The sequence below is a fragment of the Pleurodeles waltl genome, chromosome 11 (genome assembly GCF_031143425.1).
Source record: "Pleurodeles waltl isolate 20211129_DDA chromosome 11, aPleWal1.hap1.20221129, whole genome shotgun sequence".
Lineage (NCBI taxonomy): Eukaryota > Metazoa > Chordata > Amphibia > Caudata > Salamandridae > Pleurodeles > Pleurodeles waltl.
Window position 1 is genome coordinate 920,320,513 of NC_090450.1, and position 16,062 is coordinate 920,336,574.

General features: G+C 44.0%; 1 protein-coding gene across 14 annotated transcripts in view; it reads right to left on the reverse strand.

Annotated features, from left to right (window-relative positions):
• Window positions 1–16,062, reverse strand: part of CLIP1 (CAP-Gly domain containing linker protein 1) — a 543,241-nt gene that overhangs the window by 159,886 nt on the left and 367,293 nt on the right. For all 14 annotated transcript variants that reach the window (XM_069214950.1, XM_069214948.1, XM_069214943.1 and 11 more), the window contains 2 exons: window positions 15,397–15,503; window positions 2,870–2,990 (listed from right to left, as the gene is read on the reverse strand). In XM_069214950.1, coding sequence (XP_069071051.1) covers window positions 2,870–2,990; window positions 15,397–15,503 — 228 coding nt within the window. The remainder of the gene's footprint in view (window positions 1–2,869; window positions 2,991–15,396; window positions 15,504–16,062) is intronic.

The window sequence follows — 16,062 nt, forward strand, 5'->3', positions numbered from 1 at the left end:
GGCTAGGAATGTCACAAAAGGCACGTAAGGAGAGGAGGACGCCTCTCCTTTGCCTGCCGAGTCCCGGAGGGCTCCTGTTTGATCTGCGGGCGGAGCGGCAGCCTCACCCACGCCGCAGACCCCTTGTTGGCTAGTGTCAGTTTTGTGGTCCCCCCTCACTCCCCTGACTCGGTGGGCCAGTGCAGGCCCGGGGGGGGGGGGGGGGGGGGGTGAGCGGAGAGGGGACCCCAAGCAATCGCAGGCCCCAGGAGGGGCCCGTCACCACTTGGGTGGGGTGCGTGGCACCACCTCCCCTCTACAACATTTTTGGAGGACTTTGGCCCCTCGTGAGGGCCGGCTGAGGCCTGGGGAGTGGGAGGGGGCGTCAATAGTACAGAGGAGGTGCGTACTGCCCTCCTCTGCCTCAAGGATACAAGAGGCCACTGTTTGGCGCGGAGGAGCGCTGGGGGCCCCATTTTCTTTTGTCTTCTATGCACTGGAGGTGCCTTTATCACAGGAACAGGTACTCCCTAAAGGAACAATATATACATTCTAAGTTCTTGCTACAGACTTTGTTAATGCATATATTGCCTACCTGTTTATGATGTTTTATATATGTATGCAAATGTTTCTATTATGGGCATACCATACTAATATGCTTTATGACTTGCCATATGGTTTATAATGTTCCTACTATGGGTGTTTATGATATTCTTATGACAAGTGTTTTGGTGTAGTAATGTGTTTCCTGACTACTGCTTATGTTGCAGGATACTGAGTAACCTGTGTGTTATACGTGACTACTGCTAGTTTGCAGAGTAACTAATGTGTAACGTTTTAACAACTGTTAAAGTAGCAGGGTACTACTGATATATGATGTTTGGTCTAATAATTGTGTTGTGTACAATACAGTATATTTTCATATAATCTGGTGTTGTGTTCCCTTTGTGGTGGGGATAGTGCATCACGTGTGTTGTGTGTGTTGTGCAAATGTTTTACACATTGCCTCTGGGTTAAGCCTGACTGCTTGTGCCAAGCTACCAAGGGGGTGAGCAGGGGTTATCTTGGACGTGTAACTCCCTTGCCCTGACTAGAGTGGGTAGGTCCTGCCTAGCTGAGGTGCATACCCTAGCCAACCAGAAACCCCATTTCTAACAGTTAGTTATTAACCACAAACGCATTTCTTCCCATCAGTGCAACGCAAATAGAGTTATGATTTATGAGAAGTGCCCGATACCGTGCAACCTCAAGAATGTGGGAAAACAGAAAAACTGAAAACCTACTGAACAATATCCCATGGCACGTCACGTTACAATGGTCGATGACACTCGGCTCCGCTAGTAGCTGGAAAGAGAAGTGTCTCTCCTGGCAGGTAAGTGCACACCCCCTGCTTGAGAGCTTTTGTTCCCTAGCTCCCACGCACACCTCTACTCTGAGCAGCATGAATGTAGCAGCCAACAAAGCCACTAACAGACCACCCTCTACCCTGCAGGGCCGATGACTTCATTCAGAAGCAAGAAGCACTTCACGAAACGGAAGCGCTCATTCCACAACCCTCGCGCCAATTACTCACTCAAGTGGATGCGGTTACTTTTTGAAGCCTTGCATGCTTACAATCTATACCTGCCCATATGAAATGGCTCCTTACGGCTCAGCCCCAATAAAAGCATCCGGGAACACTTCCTAAAATATACCTCGAAATCACAACAAAAACACTGAGCTGCTGCAATGACCTCGTCTTTAAAAAGGTTCGTAGGACAGTTTGAATCTAGCAGTGAGCCCTCATCAAGGTCACAGAAATGGGCAAGAGCGTTCACCTAATTTTGCTGAAACAGATGGGGTTGCCATAGTGACAGGCCAGCAAAGCACTAGCACTGATTTCAAACTGTATCAGAAAAGCATCACCACTTAAAGGAGGAAACAAGCATCTCGAATGCAATCTCCACACAGGGCTATTTTTAGCCCCTCCGAGTGCAAGTAGGGGCACGTCGAGGTTTTGTGACACCTGCCCGCCTGGCGAACTGCGCTCCCCAAGATTAAACTCCCAGTTCATTCTCGCGCTGTTTAATCCGAAAAAGGACCTTACGGGTTATAAAGGAAATGCTTTCACGCCACAATCAATACCACAATGTATTCTGAAAAGCCATAAAAGATGCTGTACAAAGTAGTAATATCACATGAACTGCTGAAAAAGTGTGGGCTTTCTTTCTACAGATTCTAAAAAGTACATAACTTAAATTACTTATATATGCTTTAGAAAGGAAATTGTGAAATGATGAAAACACCAAAATCAACAATGACACACACGCGCGCGCGACAGAAGTTTAAATTCAGCAAACAGGTGAGCTAAATGCCATTTTTTTTTATTTCTGTGCTTGAACAGTTGCCCTGCTGGCGAAGCTTTCATAGACAAGTACTTTGTGATCATCACCACACGGTGGTTATTCTCGAGTCCACACTCTCAGTTTTGTAGTCACGGACAAGCATGCATGGAAGGAAAACAAGCCCAAGCAAACTCTACAGTGTGCAATGAAAATCTTGCATATGCTGAAATAAATGCTAGCAGCTGCACTGTGTTTTTCTGTTTAACAACTGGCTTCAGCAAATTAATCTCCGGCCCACATCAGATTGCGTCTCCCACCACACACTCAATACCCCGTTCTCATCAGGCTGAACATGCAGTAGTTCTCAGAGCACCATTTTAAATCACCCTCCTAGAGAGGATTTTAAACTTCTGCTACTGTAACACACAAGACAGTATCAATTCATAGGAATTAGTCTCAAATCTCATCTCGAATCCTAGTTTCCATTCCAAGTACATGGATGGCTATAAGAGCACACATGTTGCTTTCAGCATCTTAACTTGCCCGAGTGCGCCGCAGACACCCACCTTTTGGTTACTCGCGACTTCGTCCCTGCTGCGACCCAGCTCGTCAGCAAGTTTCACGTTCTCCTCTTGAAGTGCTGCTAGCTCCTGGGATTTCTGAGCAGCTGCCAGCATCAGGTCTTCCCTGCGAATACAGTGAGTGCATGGTTACTATAGAAACACGACAGGGAAGAAAAAGTGGGGGAGAGAATTAGCTTCACGGCTCAAAAAAACAGATATCTAGGGCATGTGATTAATATGTTCCACGTCGTAATAAAGAGGCCTTGGCAAAAATAAGAAAATTAACAGAAGTGAACAATTAATGCGCCTATAACGGTATCACACCTTCCCTTGTGTTCTCGTGGTAATTGTCCAAGAAGAATTACGTCTTCTCATGGCCGAAATAGATCTTATTTTTGATCTGAGGCATTCAGAATTTGTGCAAACACCTAAAAAAAAGTAAACTAAATGTTAAATCAAACTCACAATATACAGTAGGATCCCGCAGTTTTTCTGAAAGTCAAAATGACTATGATCAGAACGGAGGCCCTTCCTGCTGGTCTCCCTCTTGGTAGCCTCAAACGTCAGGCACTTGCCCAATCCCGCCAGTACAGTCTCGCAACCTGGGAGTCGCATTTGATCCAAGGCTGCTCTTGAAACCACTTGTGAGAAAACTCACTGCCACTTACCTTTTACTCATGAAAGTGTTCAAAAACGGCTTTTTTCATCCCACAGAAATCTAGGCTACTACTAGTACGGACGCTGATCATTAGCAGGTTAGAGTATTGGAATGCCCTTTTGGCCAGCTTCCTGGATTACCCAATGCACAGATTGCATAAGGTTCTGCATGGTGCAGCTACACATGTAGTGAGCATACGTAAATATCACACTTTCTTCATCATCTTAAAAGTCTGCACTAGGTCCTAGCACAGAAAATAAGTCTTTTTATAGCCATTTCTTTTGGCCACAAGGCCACCTACCCTACATTCCAGTCTAATTACATATCTATAATGTTTAAATTAAAATATATATGCCCACTAGACATGGACGTCATTTAGGGGTCGCAGATACGACCCCCAGCTACCCCCTTGCGACCCCTGACACTGCCTCTGCCGCTCCTGGTCTCAGACGTGTCAAAATCAGTGCAGGGGATACAGGGGCAGCTCGTCCTTATAGACTTTGCTTGGAGTTTATTATTCACTATTCGTGTAATAAAAAATGAACTACACTTAGCTGGAATATGACCCTCCGTGGTAGCTGAGGAAAGTTAAAAACCCTTTTAAATGTATGTTGTGTGCATGCTTGCGGGTGAGAGTGTGTATATCAGTGAATGTGTTGTAAGCAAGTGTGTGACTGAAAGTTCGGTGAATTGACGTCCATGCATCTAGAGCGTTACGTTCTTTGGCTTGTGACCTCTTTGATGTGCGCCAAAGTCCGCACAGGCATCGAACAGCCTACCCCGATGTGTGCTGAACCTAATCCCCTAAGATTTCGCAAGTCCCTAAAACCCTTATTTATTACAATAAAGTTTTTGTGCAGGATGCTTACATCTCACAACTCCAGGGCACCTTTGGGCAATCATGTGCTTTAGTGCTTAATTTGTTGAAGGATAAATGCCGGTGCCCGTCACCCACAGACCTGTTCAGCACGGAGCCCTCTCTTCTAACACGTGTTTTTATTTCCATCCGGCACACAGCCACGTGTTGAGGTTGGCATAGCAGGTAATTAGGTTACAGACGATGCTCCATTTTTCAAGTAATGTGTGCCCAATAACGCACTGGTGTACCGGTCTCAGGCGTAGCTAGAAGGGGGCAGGCTCTGAGCTGAACGTGTTGTAATAAGGGGAGGGGGTCTCCTTCAATGACTCTCGAATGACTCTAAGTATGTTGTTGTCTTACTGACCCAACATCCGCTGCAGTACATCAAGGGAGTCAGCGTTGCCTCTAAGGACAAGACCACAGGCAGACTTTTCATAGTAAGACAGTTAAGTAGATAAGCTAATATATTTTGATATTCATAGCCTTGAATTTTCTACTGGTCCTCTTTAAAGGGAGGAAGAGAAGCACAAATAAACAAGGTTTGTCATTCTGTTCTTTGAGCCCATGGGTTTGGGGTCTATCAATTGTGGCTAAAACAGAGGCCTTGCGGAAGGCTTTTAGAAATATTGGAGGGGGGGGGAGGGTGTGTGTGTATGTGTGTTGGACTTTTGCTTATGCAGGGTCATCCCCAGTCTTTTTGCCTCCTGCCTCCTATTTCTTTCTGACCTGTTGCTGTTGGCTTTTCAACTCTGAGCACTTTATCACTGCTAACCAGTGCTAAAGTGCATATGCTCTCTGTGTAAATTGTATGTAATTGGTTTATCCATGATTGGCCTATTTGATTTACTAGTAAGTCCCTAGTAAGGAGCAATAGAGGTGCCAGGGCCTGTAAATCAAATGCTACTAGTGGGCCTGCAGCACTGGTTGTGCCACCCACATAAGTAGCTCTTTAATCATGTCTCAGACCTGCCACTGCAGTGTCTGTAAGTGTATTTTTACACTGTAAATTCGACTTGGCAAGTGTACCCACTTGCCAGGCCTAAACCTTCCCTTTTCTTACATGTAAGGCACCCCTAAGGTAGGCCCTAGGTAGCCCCAAGGGCAGGGTGCAGTGTATGGATAAGGTAGGCCATATAGTAATGTGGTTTATATGTCCTGACAGTGAAATACTGCCAATTTCGTTTTTCACTGTTGCAAGGCCTATCTCTCTCATAGGATAATATGGGGGCTAACTTTAAATATGATTAAAGTGTAGATTACCCTAGAGAGTAGATGGACATGTGGAGTTTGGGGTCCCTGAACTCACAATTAAAAAATACATCTTTTAGTAAAGTTAATTTTAAGATTGTGCGTTTGAAAATGACACTTTTAGAAAGTGAGCATTTTCTTGCTTAAACCATTCTGTGACTCTGCCTTGTTTGTGGATTCCCTGTCTGGGTCAGTTTGACAGTTGGGTTGTTTTTCACCTCGCACTAGACAGTGATACAAAGGGGGCTGGGGTGTAACCTGCATTTCCTGATTAGCCATCTCTGCTAGGAGGGAGGGGTGGAGTGGTCACTCTCATCTGAAAGGACTGTGCCTGCCTCTGACAATGCCGGCTCCAACCCCCTGGTGTGTGTCTGAGGCCTTGCCTGGGCAAGGCAGGATTTCACAAGTAGGTGTGAGTCCCCTTTGAAGAAAGGTGACTTCAAAGACTAAAATGGGTATAAGAAGGGCACCCAAATCTACAGACTTGAGAAACACTTCTGGAACCAAGAGGAACCTCTGCCTGGAGAAGAGCTGATAGCTGAGGAAGAAGTGCTGCCCTGCCTGTGACTGTGCTTTGTGGAGCTTTCCTGCAGTGCTGCTTCTGCCAGAGTAAGAGGGCAAAGACTGGACTTTGTGTGCCTTCCATCTTGAGAAGAAATCTCCAAGGGCTTGAGTTAGAGCTTGCCTCCTGTTGTTCGAAGACTCAGGGACAGCAAAGACTTCTCTCTGCCAGCACCTGGAGTCTCTGGAGAGACTCCTGCTCTGACAAGTGGTGCCCTATCCAGTCCCTGGGCCCTTGAAAGGAAAGCTGATGGAATCCAAGGAAATCGACTTCGGACGACTTCGGACCGACGCCGCTGCTGAATCCGGTAACGCCGCCTGCACCTGACGCCGTGACCTTCGCTGGAACGCGACGCTCTTCGCAGGCCTGACGCCGCAGCAGCTCCACTGAAGTCCGCGACTCCGTGGAAGTCGCAGCACCACGTCGTGACCGACGCCGCTCGAAGCGCGTGGATTCAACGTTTCGCACAGACGCAGCGATCCCCGACTTTGCGCATCAGCTTGTTTTCACTCTTCACCAAAGGTACTGTACTTGGGGGTCTAAACAACCGCTGGTGTCGGCTTGTTGGGAACGACTCCGTCACAACGCCGTGTTAACATCTCATCGAAGCATTTTTGTTTCTAAGCGCTATTTTTGAGTTTAATCTTTAAAAATTCATAACTTGACTTGTGTATGTCGGATTTTTGTTGTTTTGGTCTTGTGTTGTTTAGATAAATATTTCCTATTTTTCTAAACTGGTGTTGTGTCATTTGGTAGTGTTCATTAATTTACTGTGTGTGTTGGTACAAATACTTTACACTTAGCACTCTGAGGTTAAGCCTACTGCTCTGCCAAGCTACCAAGGGGGTAAGCAGGGGTTAGCTGAGGGTGATTCTCTTTTACCCTGACTAGAGTGAGGGTCCTTGCTTGAACAGGGGGTAACCTGACTGTCAACCAAATAACCCATTTCTAACAATGTGTATATAGTGACAGCAAAAGTACAGTCTTAAAATATTTTTCTTTTGATTTTGCAATATGAATTACACACATGGATGTTAATCACACATAAATATTGCAGGCTACAGTGTTTACGGTCAGGCTTAACACATGCTTCAGTTTTTGTCTGGCTTCCCGTTTTTTAGGGTCGAGCCTGCGTTGCTTGTGCATGCTTATCGCAGTGAGACGCTTTAGTGTTTAGAAAAGGGCTTGGAGCCCTGTCAACGTCACGTCAGTGTTTTTTATTGGTTCGTGGGCTTGCCTAATAAAATCTGCTTGCTTTCATTAGTCGAAGGCACGCATACGTCATGCCTTTTCCGGTGGCTAGACCTCCTCGAGCGCAGCGACCAAGTACAGAAAACATGCGAGGCTCGCTGTTTTCCATTGGGCTCGTGGACTTCTTTTTCTCTAATTTACGAGCGCGATCTCGCTTGGCAGAAGTCAAGCGCTTTACATAGTTAATTTCACTTTTTCGGGTTATGTACATAAATTCACTTTTGCCCGATAGGTGAAAAGTCGGGTTTGGAGTTTACAACGCGATCAGCTCTAACATGAGCAAATGCGAGACCTGTTGCATTGAAAATGCTTGTTTTTTCAGTCCCCAATATTTAGATGAGTGAGGTCGTTTTTCTTCTCACATCTGCCTTAATCCGTTCTGGTCGTATTTTGTCTAGACTTGATTCTCCTCCCAAGTTCCCGACATTTTCTAAATTTTTTGTTAGTATCCTGTCTTCATAAATAACATCTTACCTCCCATCATGCATTAATTCATACTGTCATACCACAAGTCAAAGGCTAGCGATATTCGGGATTTCCAAAGAGCTGTACTTCCCATAGCATACCAGCTACCAGTGCTTAATTTGTGCTTGTTGTTTCCGGTGCTGAGCACCGGCACTTATTTTTGAGGGCCGGCGCTTAGTCTTCTGCCTCAAGCATTTGCTGGAGCGAAAGACACATATAGGAATGACGGATGAAGGGAAAAACGAAAAAGCGTCACAAAGGGAGAAAGTAAAAAGTTGCAAGAGTGAGCTGAAGTGGCAGCGAGTGGCTTTAAATGGATTAAAGAGGCCCGAGATGGCTTCAGGATTACTCCGCCTCAGTATTCCATGTTCACACATTTAATTACAGCAGCCGCGTGTTCAAGAGGAGGGCTTTGGGCACCGGCACCTTTGTATTTACAAATTAAGCAGTGCCAGCTACTCAGTGAGTCTGACGTCTGGACTGAATCTGTCAAGCGTCCGCTGTTGGGTGTTTGCTTTCTTGCAGTGCAGTCCAGTCTATAAACTGTGAGACTTTTTACAGTGTTGATTTACCATCTATGATACCGTGATCCCCTGTATGAAAAGGTTAGACTCCCTGTCTTGATGGCTCTTTTCATGGGGCCTTTTCGGATTCTCTGACCTTGTATGGCAAAATTAATGATTATTTCTTGCTTAATACAGGAATATTTCCAATCCACTTTTGACAGTCAAGTAGGATGGATATATTGCCATATATATAAGTATTTTTTTTTATCCTCTTATTAGACTGAGTCTCTGTCACAATAATTGGTGTCTAGGTTTTTCTTTATGCTGTGAGCTGGTGGTTGGTTCACCTGATTCTGCTGGTTGTTGGTGACTGATCTGTGTGCCTTGCATATTTTTACCAAACTTTGGCATACTTATGTATTGTGTTTCTTCTTGCTGTTTTGATAAATCTACATAAAATTTATATCTCTATATACATATATTTGTTTATTGCTATTTTACCTGGTGGACGTCGCCACTGGGCAGTTATAGTTAGGTCTTCGTATCCATCAGTGATTACTTTTTTGGTTTTCTAGTAACTGATGTTGATTGATGAATCTTCATTAAACTATAAAAAAGTGCTCTTTTTTGCTCAGTTTCTTCATAGAAAGTTTTGGGGTGATGCGTCACGAGGGGGGTCGAGACCAAAAAAAAAAAAATCCAGGGGTTTTGGGGAGAGTGGAAGGAATTGGCTCCCAAAACACAAATTCTCAATGCAATTTCTATAGGGACTTTTGAGAAGGGCTACAGCCAAAACAGCTGAACAGAATTCAGAAAGCATGCTTTTTGTGATTTGGTGTAAATCCATTCAATAGTTTTTGTGAAATTAAAGTTTAAAAATATTTGTATATCTGGGCGACTGGGTTCGAAGGACTCTTGCAAGAGTCCAGTAAGCTTAAATTAAAAAATGCAGCGTTCTAATTGGCATTGGGGGCTTTTTTTCTACTTGGGCCATCTCACTCAATTGGCTGGCGGCAATATGAAAGAAAGATATGAGGGATCAGGGTAAGGATACCTGGCCACCTAGCCCTTGTGGGTGGTTGTGAATAGGAACTCACCGCCAGGACAAAATTTAAAATAAAAAAAAAATTGGAGGGGGGGGTGCGCAATGCTGCAGGACTCCTACAGGGCAGCGAAAAAAAAGATGGCACCTGATAGGTATATATATATATATATATATATATATATATATATACCTATCTATCTATCTAGTGGGCAACCCAATGCCACACACGGTTGAAGGCTGTGCACAGCGTGGGCCTGACAGCTCAGAGTCCAGCAAGCTTAACTTAAAAAATACAGCGTCCTAATTGGCATGGGGGCTTTCTTCCACTTGGGCCATCTCGCTCGATTGGCTGGCGGCAATATAAAAGACAATACTGTGGCAGCTATTACATAACTCCAGGGAATATGTCCCCTGTCCTGAAAATGGGTAAAAAGAAGAAAAAAAAGATATAAGGGTGCAGGGTAAGGATACCTGCCCCCCAGCCCTTGTGGGTGGGTGGGGCTGAATAGGAACTCACCCCCTTGCCAAAATGTAAAGAAAAAAACTGGAGCGGGGGTCCGCAATGCCTCAGGACTCCTGCGGGATAGCGGAAAAAAACAAGATGGTGCCTGATGTGTGTGTGTGGGGGTGTGTCTGTGTGTGTGTACACCCCCCCCTTCTTCCAAGGCAGGTTGGATGCAGGCCCGGTTACCAACCACACCAGGAGCACAGCTAAAGCCCTTGTGGTGCATGGGGTTGGCAGCATGCGTGTGCATGGACAAATGCCATATGTAGCGTTAGGTTGCTGTTACGAATGGTAATAAACTATTATTTCATGTTAAATAAAACCCTAGAAATTCAGTGAAAAATCAAAGGTTAAAATGATGCTATAGTTAGGAACTGTAAATATATCTTACTTAAAAAACACCGTGGGAATGGAATGAAAAAAACAAAGGTTAAAGTAATGTTATATTTAAGGTGAATAATTTTGGTGACCATTTAACATTTTAACTGAAATTCACCAGTTATATTTAGCCCTAGTAATTATAACTCATGCCTTAAAGTAACCACCTCATACACCTGCTGTTGGATATTACAAAAGTATGTCTGTGTTTCAATTTTGTGTTCTTCCCTCAATACCTCACCCAGTCTCCATGTTTTATGTCTTGTCTGATTAGACATTCTTATTCTAGCTTTACCAACTGTGCCTCAATTTCCTGTACTATTGGTGACTTCTCTTTCTTCTTTCCTTCTATTCTTTTTTTTTTGTTTAAACGTAGTTTATTGTTTTTTGTAAAACAGCATCACAACTAATACTTTCTATTCTTGATACTGCCGGTCCCTATGTTTCTGTCTTAAACACTTTCTGCTTCAATATGGCTGACTCAACAAATTCTCGAAAAGGATTTCTCTGCGACTGTTGTCAAATCACCTTGCATTTTCTTTTAATTATCAGGAACCTAGTTTCTAACTGGTCTTTACATTTCTGGTCTTGGGTTTGAGTGGATTAATAATGGATTTGTGTAAGTGTTTCATGTTCCATCAATTCAAAGAACCTACAATGAAAGATCATAGTACTCCAAAAGCATATGAAATTTTTAAGGATTGGTCTGAAACAGTCATTTAACTTCAACATGTAAGAACAGGCACACCCTTTACTAATCAAAAGAACAGTTGCCCTACAATACTATTTAAAAAGCTTTGCAGCATGTTAATCATCATGGGAATATGGAAACTTTGTCATAAAATACACCCAGCAGCATGACATGGTATGCTCTGAAATGGGCACTGAAGTAATTCTTGTTAAGAAAATGTCTAGTCAAAAAAGTATGATCGCTTGGCAAGGATATAATCTATAACCTAGCATATATGGTAATGTAGCAACAGACAGATCCACATCAAGATAACCAATCATCTTAGCTCCGAAACTGGTATAAAATGACTTCTCTCCTTAGCAATATCCTTTAATTACTTTATTGAACCTTGGGAAATTAAGCCCCCATGAAATAAATCATATGGAGATGAATTAATTTCAAACAGATCTTAAAGAAAATATAATAATGGATCCCTAACTCATTGTTTAATAGACAACAACGTAAAAAGCTTTCTGTTAAAAAAAAAACAGAGAAATGTGGAATCAATTACTGTAGGAAGCTGGCCTTGTATGTGGTATGTGAATATTGTGTAAAGGGTCTAGGGGTTCCCCCGTGAGTGGTCAGGGCTTGCTATTCAATCCAAAAGCGCTCAATTTAGGGGTAGTGTGATTGAACAGCTTAACATAACAGAGAGGAGTGCAAGACATCTACAAGTACACACAATAGTCAATAAATGAGACACACGACTCAAGAAAGAGATCCACGCCGATTTATAAAAATAGCAGGTATCTTTATACATATTTAGTTATCAGACTAAATTTGTTCAGGTAAGTATGTTTTAAAATTCTTTTCACTTTAAAAAGTGGGACAAGTGCAATTTCTGAGCTCTGCAATGTTATCCTATGGGAGGAAAAACAAGTTCTGCAATCAGGTGCTGTATGACGAATTATGGGACCAATCTCCGAGGCTTAAGGTGAGTATTGAGCAAGGGTCAGGATCACACCAACAAGTCACTCTGGGCAGCACTGGGGCGTTCAGGTGCAGAGGTGTAGTACAGCGTTGGGTGTCCTATGTATTTCAATGGAGATCGGTGTCTATGGAAAAAGGCTGCAGACTCTGGCTAGGAGGCCAGTTGAGGACAACCAACAGGTAGGTTACAAACATGGGGTGCTCAGAAACATAGGTGTACCTTTGGTCCTCTTCGCCACGGGCTAGGGGCATCTGGTGCAGAGGAGTCCTTTGGTGTCTGGTTTCTGTGTCCAGGAGCACTCATGGTTGAGGGGTCCTGTGGTCTGAGGCTGCAGGCATCGTCAGGGAGTCTGGTGGGAGGGAGGGAGCCACAGGACCTGCGGACAGAGGCTGCAGGTGACTTTGGGGAGTCCAGGAGGGGTGAAACCACAATGGTCTCGGACTTTGGGGAACTGAGGAACCTTGTTGGCACTTGTGGTCAACTTCGCCTCTGGTTGGAGACAGAGGGTGCAGTGAGGACTTCAGGAGTCTGGTCTTTGTGATTCTGGAGGCTTCAGAGTCCTTTCTTTAGAGTTTGTTGAGGAACAGGTCCGCTGTTCACTGGAGGTTTTGAGTCTTTTTTCAAAGGCAGGCAGTTCTTCTGGTTTCTAGAGTCACAGCTGCAGGATGAGTCGCCTTTGTTGCAGATTTCGACGAGGGATGCAGAGAGGCCGGCGGGGGTTGGTAGCAGGTCAGCAGCTACTTTTCTCTTCATCTCATGTCACGGCTCTTTGGTGTCTTTGGTCTTCTTAGGCCGTCAGGACCTGCTTCTCTGCTGCCAGTGGCTCCCCTAAATACCAAATTTAGGGATTTTAGGGGTGTGTAGGGTATTAGTCAATGGGCTACTGACCCTTGGGGCACTATGACCCCTAAATGACCACTTCCTATAGGAAGTGGGCATAACCTTGTCCCAGAATACCTAAGTATGCCATCACCAAGATGGCCAATTCTGAAAAATCATGTCCACCTCGCAGTAGCCCACCTTCATGGAGGTACTAGCCTGGGGGTGGCACGCCTACCTGACAAGCTAATTTTCTCGCCTGTGCCAGATGGGCTCTGGACAGGGGAGGAGGCTCCCTCTCCTGTGAGGGGAGCCCTTTGAGACTTGGCACCTTAGGAAGGCTAATCAGCCGGTTACACCCTCTTTCCCAGACAGGCTTTTGTTCTGGCCCTCCTGAGAGGAGAGGGCTCTCACCCTAGGGGTCCAGAACGGTGTCTCAGGTGGCAGGCTGGTCAGCGAGCACACCAGAGGCTGGTAGGTTTCAGGGGGCACCTCTAAGGTGCCCTCTGGGTAGATGTACTGGCAAATCCAACACTGGCATCAGCGTGGGTTCTCCAATATGAGATGTTTGATACCAAACATCTCTATCTGCAGTGAAGGCATCATATAGCTGGTGAACTTGTATTGACCATTGTCTAGCACAAGCATTTAAAGGGGCTTCCCTGGCCACTACTATGTCTGAGAAGCGACAAAGACATAGCAGGGGCATATATCAGCTTGTGCAGATATGTCCTCGCATGTAATATAATGCATCCTGCCTTAAGGCTGTAAGGCCTGCTGGAGGGGTGACTTACATATATTGCATGCAGTGTTAGGGGATATGGCACACAGGCTGTGTGCCATATCATGTTTTCACTTTGGTCTGCACCAAGACATGCAGGCTGCAGTGGCAGCCTGTCATGTGCTTGACTTGGTGAGGGGTCCCTTAGGCTGGCACAATATGTGCTGCAGCCCTTAGGATCCATCTTTAGCAAATGTTACTAAAGGTAAACACAAATGTTGAAGAAACCCATCCCCCCACCCCCCAAAAAATTAATGGTTCTTATAATAATTTTACATAACTTGTATTGCTTGATTTACATGTCAAATCTCTGGATGGTTTGGCACCTAGAGGTAAGTCAGGCTCTTGGTTCGACTTACCCAATTAATTGGCTGACTTTCCCCTCTATTCTGAAGTGTGCATTAATTTCCCCAGCATCCAACACACTGTCGCTTGCTGTAAACTTTTACTTGCTAGTAAAGACAATTTTAAGGGAACAGCAAGTAACTGAAAATGTATGCTCTGATCTTGTGGGCAATTTGTTTTGCCAACTGTTCTGTTTTTCTGGTGTTGTGGGACATCCTTTATTTATAATCTTCATATTTTCCCCACTTTTACTTCTAGTATCATTACCCTAGGCGTGGGAACTAGCCATCACCAGCTCACCATTACACGAATTGGCTACCTTACTATTCTAGCTCCAATCAAAAGCATATTGTGCGCTATTGCCAGTTGTGGCTCTTACATGGGGCGGGGCGATGCGGGGAGAAGAGGTGGCATGGCGGGGGAGGGGGGGATATTAATACAATCTAAAAAAATGTTTTAAAAACTTACCTCAACGCAGGACGCGCCTCTCCTCCATCTTTGCTGTAGCCGGCTGCAGGCACAGACTCCCAGCCTGCCCTGCCGCCAATCCTGACGCTTCTCAGAGCAGCGTCAGGAATAGATGGGAGAACCCAGTCAGGGCGCTCCCAGGCAGACTGGGAGCCTATGCAGGCTCTCTACATCCCGGCAAATGGGAGTGGGGGTGGGGCGGGGTATGGAGGGTGGTGACGCTCCTGGCTATCGCTGATCCAGGCAATGTAGAGTCCCAAGAGATGGTTATGCCAAGAGAAACCATGGTCAATATAGTGACGTTACAAATGATGGTGTAGTGTATTCTTATTTAGTTTTTAGTCAAAAACTTTTCTATTGAAAAATGTTTGATGAGCAAATGTTTATCTTTTTGTCCACTGGCATTGTTTTTCTCACAAAGAGTTTCTAATCAAACTAAAACGTTTAAATTAAATATACAAATACATGTATAATTCAAAGCATCAATATGTTGTGACTATCTACAATAAAAGTGTAAATCAACCACTGTGCTTTGTATTGATATAAATTTTTGTAGGGGAAATGGTAAATACAACTGGATGCAACATCTTGGTGTTTAAAAATAAAAAAGTTACTGTTTTAGGCTTTGTGACCCATGAAGAGTGTGAGCATTTTACGCACCTAACAGTGAACCATCAGATTCTGAGATAATAGCGGTTTTCGATTGGGAAGCAAAATTAGCAACAGGATTTTCATTGAACTTGCAGAGGGGGATCAGGGCAGTCTTTGAGATCGATTTACCAAAAAAAAAAGAAACACCAATTTGAAAATAAATGCAGCCACACCTAAAGTAATAAAAACAAATAACACTAAGTTTATCTAATGAACTCAAGAGTCAATGAGAGAGCTTTGTAAAGAGCAGAGTTAACGCAACATATTGGCTGTTGTTTCTATTATTTGAGAAATTATTCAACATTTTACAACCAATATCTCCACTTACATTTCTTTCTTAAACTCTTCCAGTTTCACAGCTTCCAATGCAAGGGACTCTTTTGAGCGGGCCAGGTCTTCTTCATTTTTTGTTCTTTGTTCTCGGAGTGTATCCAACTGTAAAACAAATAACACTGATGTGAGATGCACACAGTGCACACTATTTATCACAAAATACTTTGCAGAAAAACTTTCAGGAAGCAGAGTGGTAACTGGAAAAAACTTAACACTTCACCACATCTTTTACAGTCTGTTCTCTTCTGGTTATCAATGTTTAAAAATATACAAGGAGTAGGCTTTGCATATAACCAGACGAGTAGTTCTCTCACCTCATGCTATTGAAAGTTAAGTGCAGGATTCCGTTTTGTATGGGATTATTTTACATCTCACAAGAATGACAAATCATCATAGATTCATTTTTTATCTCACAGAGGCATTGCATACACAAAGGAAAAAAGGTTACTTACTTTGTAACTATTTTTTGTAGCTTACAGTGCTATGGAGTCACGTGTTTTTCACACTTCTGTCTATTTTGGTGAGGACGCTGCAAGTTGCAGCAGGCTGTTTTAATGTTTATTCCTGATTTGCCAAAACTTGGTAATTTTTTAATTCCACTAAACTAACCTGGTTAGGGAGGACACCAATGTCTCGTACTCTATTCTTAACACAAAACAGA